Source organism: Geospiza fortis, unplaced genomic scaffold (assembly GCF_000277835.1).
Source record: "Geospiza fortis unplaced genomic scaffold, GeoFor_1.0 scaffold333, whole genome shotgun sequence".
Classification (NCBI taxonomy): domain Eukaryota; kingdom Metazoa; phylum Chordata; class Aves; order Passeriformes; family Thraupidae; genus Geospiza; species Geospiza fortis.
The window spans coordinates 3,901,890-3,909,230 of record NW_005054347.1 but is presented as its reverse complement, the minus strand read 5'-3'; the positions used below and the strand labels follow the sequence as shown (position 1 = coordinate 3,909,230).

At 54.1% G+C, this 7,341-nt stretch overlaps 2 protein-coding genes across 2 annotated transcripts in view; one reads left to right on the top strand and one right to left on the bottom strand.

Moving 5' to 3' along the window:
* Nucleotides 1-2,799, top strand: part of LOC102032780 (vitamin D3 hydroxylase-associated protein-like) — an 11,161-nt gene extending 8,362 nt beyond the window's left edge. The window contains exons 9-15 of the mRNA XM_005423180.1: nucleotides 135-232; nucleotides 371-470; nucleotides 571-614; nucleotides 1,064-1,103; nucleotides 1,525-1,633; nucleotides 1,878-2,023; nucleotides 2,674-2,799. Coding sequence (XP_005423237.1) covers nucleotides 135-232; nucleotides 371-470; nucleotides 571-614; nucleotides 1,064-1,103; nucleotides 1,525-1,633; nucleotides 1,878-2,023; nucleotides 2,674-2,799 — 663 coding nt within the window. The remainder of the gene's footprint in view (nucleotides 1-134; nucleotides 233-370; nucleotides 471-570; nucleotides 615-1,063; nucleotides 1,104-1,524; nucleotides 1,634-1,877; nucleotides 2,024-2,673) is intronic.
* Nucleotides 2,800-3,757: 958 nt separating this feature from the next.
* On the bottom strand, nucleotides 3,758-7,336 carry NSUN4 (NOP2/Sun RNA methyltransferase 4; the record flags this gene model as incomplete). Its single annotated transcript, XM_014307886.2, has 6 exons — nucleotides 3,758-4,188; nucleotides 4,874-4,998; nucleotides 5,656-5,810; nucleotides 5,972-6,126; nucleotides 6,270-6,691; nucleotides 7,295-7,336. Coding segments are annotated over 6 exons (1,155 nt in total), but the record flags the coding sequence as incomplete, so codon positions are not given.
* Between the last annotated feature and the right edge of the window lie 5 nt (nucleotides 7,337-7,341).

Below are 7,341 nucleotides of genomic sequence, written 5' to 3'. Positions count from 1 at the left end.
ATGGTTGAACCAGGGCTTCTCTTGGCACATGGAGCCCAGGGAGATGCTTCTCTGCCTCTGAAGATTATCCACATTTGGGTCTTGGAAACTATTCACATCCCCAGGCTGCCACATAACCTTGTGTTTTGGTGCAGCTGGTGCCCTTCTCTCCCCCTCGGATCCCCTATGTCATGAATGAACTCTTTATGAAGACATTTTTTGCTGATGGAGGCCGTGCTTTCTTGGATATGCTGTAAGTAGGAGCCCTCTGGCAGCAGTGCTGCCAACACCTCCATCCCCACGCCATGAGCATGGCACAGGCAACACTCAGGTCTCTGAGAAAGGGCAAACAGCTTCTCTGGTGTGACCCCATCCTCCTGTCATCTCTCAGCACAGGAAATATTGTAGATCCAATCTTGAAACCACTGGTGAATTCCTGCAAGATGCCAAGGCTGGTGAAGAAGCTGCTGGCTCTGCTTCTTAAACCTCTGGTGAGTGCCTGTCCCTCAGGACAGGAACAGGAGCTTCCTGGGGTGACCCCAGTCAGTGCAGCCCCTTGTCATGTCCCTAAGGAACCTCATACCTTTCCAGTTTCCCCGCCTGGCTGACTACCTGAGCTCCATGGCTGGAATGAGGTAAGATGGAATTGTCCCCAGGGATGTCCATGGAAATGGGTGATACCTTCTCCTCCAGGTGTCCTTGGCTGGGGGGGGACTGGATTCACAACACAGGCTGTGATCTGCCCTCTGCAGGGGCTGTCCCTCATTGCTGGACATGGCTTCAGTGCCCCTAGCAATATCCTGACAGGAATGGGGCACTTGAATGGATAAGGTCATTGCAGGAAGCCTGTGGAGGAGATGAGTATTAAATCCAGGCCCATCAGGAAAACCTTCTTTCCAGCACTTCCAGACATGTGCTGCTTAATTTGTTGGCCAGATGCCAAAGGAAACTTTAGGAAGATTGTGAAAGCTGTATTGTTTCAAGCAATTGCTAAAATCACCAGGGCTTATCAACCCAGAGGACTATTTAAGCGATTCCTCCTCCTCTTACAGCTTAAAGATGTTGCTATGATTTCCACTTGCAGGTCAGTGCAGGAGATGTGGGATCACCAGCATCAAATACAGGTTTGTTTTGAGGACTTTCCTCTTTGACATCATGCTGCAAGTTGAGGCTTTGTGGCAAGCACCAGGTCAGAGGGAGTCATCGGTTTGGAAAGGGATTGTGCAGGGGAGGGGCTGCTGGGGAGGAGACAGGATGGAAGGAAAGGCACAAGGAATGATAGGAATGGGGTGGATGGGCTTTTGAGTCAGCCCAGAGAGAACTTCAGTGGTTGCCTGCAGTGCTCCTGCCCAGGCACACTGAAGGCTGTCCTGGGAGTGGGCATGGCCGGAGTGGGACCTTTCAGATTCCTGGCCACATACAGTGGGGGCAAACACAGGCTCCTCTGCCTCATCCCCTGAGCACCTCTGCCTGCTGCTGCCTCCTCAGCTGTGCCTGGGGAGGCTGAGAGGCTGCAGGCATGGCCATGGCCCCTCTCCTCCCCAGGTGTACCGCTCCCAGTTCATCAGCCAGTGGCAGGAACTGCAGCTGGCTGTGGTGCTGTGCCCTGTCCTGGGGCCTGCCTTCGCCACGGGATACCCCAGGAAACTCCTCGGTGAGTGAGTCTGGGGCCTTCCCAGGAGGGCAGAGAAACACAGTGGCAGAGACTGCAGGGAAACACCCACTACCATGGAGCTCCACTGCCCACCCAAGCATTTCATGGGAATTAGGGAGGCAAAGTAACTACACAGAGCTCTCTGAGCGGGTGGAGACAGACACAGTTCTCAGGGGCTTCAGTGAATATGGAATGTGTAAGTTTGAAGGCAGGAGGCTGTGACATCCTCTCCTGCTCCTCTCAGGTGCCATCTCCTCCACAATGCTGTACAATGTCTTGAACTTCCCCGCCGGGGTTGTCCCTGTCAGCAGCGTGACAGAGGCGGATGAGGAAGAGCTAAAGCTTTACAAAGGATGCTGCGATGACCCCTGGGACCGGGCACTGAAACAGGTATGGGAAATGGTGGAGCAGAGACTGCTGAAGTGTGTTCAGGTAACAGTTCTGATTACATCAGAAGCTCCTAAATATCTCCATCAGTATGGGCACGGTGCAAAAAAAAAATTGTATCTTCTTTATACACCCCTTGCTAATCCCCAAACTCACCTTGAACACACCCCTTGCTGCTCTCCCAAGCCCCCAACAGGTAAGTCACTAAGTTTTGGGAGGACTAAAGGATCTCCCACAGGCTGGGCAGGCTGAAGCAGCAAGGAGTCATGCAGCAAAGGTGCTGGGAGCCACAGCCCACAGCACTGCACTTTCCTCCTTCTCCACGTTGCCTTCAACCAGGCTCAGGCTATCAGTGGAGCATGGGTCAGGAATGAGGCTGCTGAAGGACAAGGGATCTGCCTACAAGCCAGCTCAAGGCAGAGCTGGCTGGGGTGTGTGTGGGGGAAGGTGTCTCAAACACATTACCCAAGATTTGGCAATCATTTCTATCAGAGAAGAGCAAGAGCCTTCCCTCTGCCCAGCACACTAACAGGGCTCAAACTCCAACCTCCCCAGGCTGTGGGATGAGCCAGAGGCCTAAACCAAGCTCCCCAAACCTGCTGGAGGTGCAAGGGGTCCCTGGTGGCCTCTGACTGCTGGTGCCCCCACTGCAGGCTGTGTCAGGAGCCGTGGGGATGCCCGTGGTCGTGCAGTGCGTGGCCCTGCCGTGGCAGGAGGAGCTGTGCCTGCGCTTCATGAAGGAGGTGGAGACCCTGAGCCGTGGCAGGAGAGTGCCATAGTCACACCATGGCCCCAGGGAGAAGGGACAGTGCTGCACGACTGCCACCAGCAGCGCACAGACTGCACGGGGAGGGTGGGAGGAAGGAAACGCCACCTCCTGCCCCCTCTCCGTAACAATAAACACAGATCCTGTAAGGAACCCTGCAGGACTGGCTTAGGATAGGTTCAAGCAGTGGTAAATCTAGGAACTGCACTTCCAGCAAGGATGGGTGGCCGTGGATGTGGGCTCACCACCCCTATTTCCACCAGTGCTGCCTCCTGCAGAAGCAGGGTGGTGCTGAGAAGAAAGGATTACAAAAGTTCAACAGTATTTTCTTGCTGGCAGTGCAGTAACTTCATATGGATGGAACTATGTGCTGCCCCATGAGGAATATAGCTGTGTCCATCGCTTCCTACCGCTGTAATTTGCTCACAAAAATAAAATTCTAACTATTAAGCAACTCCCATGATAAATTCCAGTAATCCTTCACTGATGGTGATGATTCTAGAAAAAAAGTTACTACTCAAAATCATACAAACACCTGCTCACTGGACATTAAATGGCATCTAGCATGGGAATAGTCACACTTACCCACAGCCTTGCTAGCTGTGAGGGATAGCAACAGTCACTGGCCTCTGCACAGCACCAGATCTCCAGCATCCCAAGCACATTTCCAACCCCACAGGAGGGGCACTCCTAGGAGCCACTGGTTTCAGGACCTCAGGCTGCTCTCTCTGAAGGCAGGAGATAAGCAAAGACAGATGCAACTCATTTATGCAGATGGTGAGATCTGGGACAGAAAGGCTGAGATCCCCAGATGGTGTTTGTTAACCCAAACCTGCTCATGCAGGATCAAAGCAGTCAGACAGGAGGAAGAGAGCAGGGCCATTTATCCCATCCCACACAGATGGATAAATTGCTCCCTCTGATAAAACCTCTCTCTCTTTCCTAGATTAAACACCTCAGTCTCAAACAGATAAGTATTCAGAAAACACCACAGCAGGTCTTCCTCATTTATTCCCCATGTCTGCAGTAAAAAAGCAGGTTTCCTTTGGGACATTTTAGAAAGAAAAATAAATACAAAGCAGTTCTGCTTTCCCTTAAATATTGGGCTATTTCCTGACAGCAGACAGACAGACTCTGCTGCCCCTTCTACACGCGACGTAATTTGCAGAAATACATGGGCCCAAAGTTGGCTGTGAGGTGAGGCAGGACAAGCTCCCCGAGCCGAAAGGTGTCCTGGAAGAGCGTCCTGAAGTGGCTCAAGTCCTCTGGGTGGAGGGTGATGTTGAACTGGGCTCGTGCCACGTCCAGAGCCCTCTCCACCACGCACTCGTTCTGCAGCGGGGACAGCGAGCACGTGGAGTACACCACAGCTCCTCCCGGCCTGGCCGCCAGGATGCCAGCCCTGCAGCACGGGGAGCACACACAGGGTCACCAGGAGGGACACCGAGGGACATCCCCACCCACCAAAACTGGGAACTCATAGGAAGTGACAGACAACCCCAGTGAACTCCACAGGCTCGGCAGTCTGTGTCACTGCAACACGAGGAGTGTAAGAGTCAAGCAGTACTCATACTGATAAAGGATTTAACGTGGGAGATGCTGCTGCAGAGCAGCTGGAAGGTGTAATCCTGCAGTCACATCCAAAGGAATGGGATATAAGTACAGGGGAAGAGATTCTTGCAGTTCTGCCATGGGACTCTCTAATCTGCTTCCTTATTGCCACAGCACACAGTGACAAGTTGTGGCCCTTCCCAGCACCACATGTCCTCCCGTGTCCTGGGATAGGTGGGCACTCAGGAATCCTCCAAGGCTGACTGCCAGGACCCAGGAGATCACCACCCAAAACACCTGTGCCCATCCTGCTCCTTAGACCTTCTCCCTGTATCCTACAGCTTCTGCTGGGGACAGAAGGACAAAGGGGGTCAGACCTTGGTGATCTGACCAAGAACATCTGCACTTTCTTACACTTACTGTGATTTCACAAGTTCCAACTACTGCCAGAAAACTACACATGGTTTCCACGTTTCCCAGCTGGGGACAGAGTAAGGAGAGATTTCAGGGAACACAACACAACCGAGCTCACTCACATCAGCAGCTGCAGCTGCAGCATGGGCAGCATCTGACGCTCTTTGGTTCGCCTCCTGTGAAAGATGTTGTTGTCCTCCTCCATGGCAGAGTGTCTGTCTGTCGTGCAGGGCACATCCACCAGCACCTGCAGCAGCAGAGGTCCCACCTCAGCCCCCTGCACAGGTCAAGCTCAGCGAGTGCCCTCCTGCAGCCAGCCCCACGCCCACCTCCTCCACCCCTGCCAGCAGCCCTCAGTGCCCAAACACAGGTGTGCACCACACTGAACTGCAATCATCTGGCTGCTTTGGCATTTTGGGAATGTGTGAAAATGGTGGAAACAATCCTGCACTAACTCATGTCCTCATTTAATGTCCCTGCTCTGTGCATGTCCCTGGCAATGCTCCTGCAGCACACACAGGCATTGCTGCTGCAGCCTCCCACAGTACCCAACCCAGCCCCTGAACACCAAACCCATCCCTTGTGGCTAGACATGGCCGAGAAGCCAGAATTATCTAATCTTCACATTTAACTCCTTCCAGGTGATGGACAAGAACATGATTTCTAAGGGGTATTACACAGGCAAGTAAAGGTACAACTCTAGATGCACATATGCACCAGATTCTGCAGGAAGGGATAGCAGGAGGAAATATTACTCCTTATGTGGCTTGGTCTTCCTCCTCTTCATTTATGATTACAGAAAACTACACAGTTATATGGAAGGATAACCTGCTGTCTTCCTCAAAGAGAAGGAGGGAGGGAAGTGAACTTGATGGGTTTATTTTCACTAGTTCCCAACACATACCTTATGGAAAGTGCCTCCTTTCACCTGGTCCCAGTCCCTTCCGTCATAGGATGTGACACTCACAGTGTCCCTGACTTCTCTGGGGACATAACTATGGAGAATCTGGTGCAGCCTCTTTGTCCGGGAAATGGAGACATCGTTGGCTGCCAGATGCCCTGACAGGACAGAACAGGCACACTGGAATGTCACTTCTGCAGATACACACCTGATTCCAGCTTACACACACAATCATTAATGGGCAGGCATGAATGGGTGCAGTACACTGCTCCAGCCCTGCTTTACACACAGGAACAAGGGAACACCCATCCCCACTCACCACAAAACCCAGTCTGCAGCAGAGCCAGAGTCTTCCCACCCGGAGCGGCACAGAGGTCGAGGACAAAGTCATCTGGCTGCACATGGAGTGCCAGCACAGGCAGGAGAGATGCTGCATCCATGAGGTAATAGTCGAGGAGCCCCAGCCCATCCGGCCTGGAAATCATCAGTTTGCACAACAAAAGCAAATGTTGGAGAGGAAAAGAAAGTAAAAGAGCAGTTGGAAGTGAGGATGGTGACACATGGAAGCAGCCCCTGAGGCTGGCAGAGACCAGGGCGGTCAGTCAGGGACGTCTCACCGTGCAGGGCGAAAGCGCGTGATGTCACCCCTGGGGAAGGTGTAACACTTGATTTTGGAGCTGATGGAGGTGCAAAGTGGTGGGGACATCTCTGCCTGTGCCACCATTTCTGCCTGCACCCCAGGCCTGCCCTCACCAGAGCCCTCCTGGCACCCTGTGGCCGCGTCCCCCACAGCCGTGCCCCGCTGCCATTGCTGCACCTTCTGGAGGGCCTCGGAAATGAAATCGGTGGCGTTGAGCAGCTCCAGCTCTTCAGGAACGTGGTCAGCAGCAGCGAAGTTGTTGAGGAGGGCCCCGTACTTCTGCTCACAGAGCAGGCCAGCACGGACCGAGGGCCACAGGGCCCCCAGGTGCAGGCTGTAGCTCGTGTCGAAGTGGTGCAGCGCCAGCCGTGTGGATGGGATGCGCGGGGCCGTGGCAGCCTGGTGGGGAAAAACAACAGAAGTGTTAAAAGACAAAATACCTCGACACCCAGCACCCCCACACAGCCTTCATGTTCTGGGAGAATCCAGCACTGGGTTCTGTGCTGCCAGAAGTCCATGAAGCCTTTCTGGAGTGCGAGTGTGACAGGACCGGAGGGAATGGCATGAAGCTGTGACAGGGGGGCTTCTGCTGTATAACAGGAAAAGGCTTTTCACCCACGGGGTGGGTGGGCACTGAAGGAGGCTCCCCAGGGAAGGGGTCCCACACCAAGCCTGTCTGAGCTCAAGAAGCATTTGGACAATGCTCTCAGGCACAGGGCGGGACTGTTGGGAGTGTCCTTGCAGAGCCAGGAGCTGCATCGTGATGCATCCCTTCCAAATGGGCACATTCAGTGATTCCAGGACTCTGCGAATGGCCGAAATGTGGCTGAGGGCCCGGGGTGGGCACGGCTGCACACAGGGCGGCGGCAGGAGGGTGCAGGGTGAAATGGGGGCATGAGAAGGGGATTTGCACCGGGGTGCAATGGGGTTAGCGGGGACAAGAGCGGGGTGCAAGCAGCGCCGTGCGGTGCCGCGCTCCGGTGCCGCTCCGATCCAGCTCACCCATTTCTCCTTGTGCCGGTGCCGGCGCGGCGCCGCTCCCGGTGCCG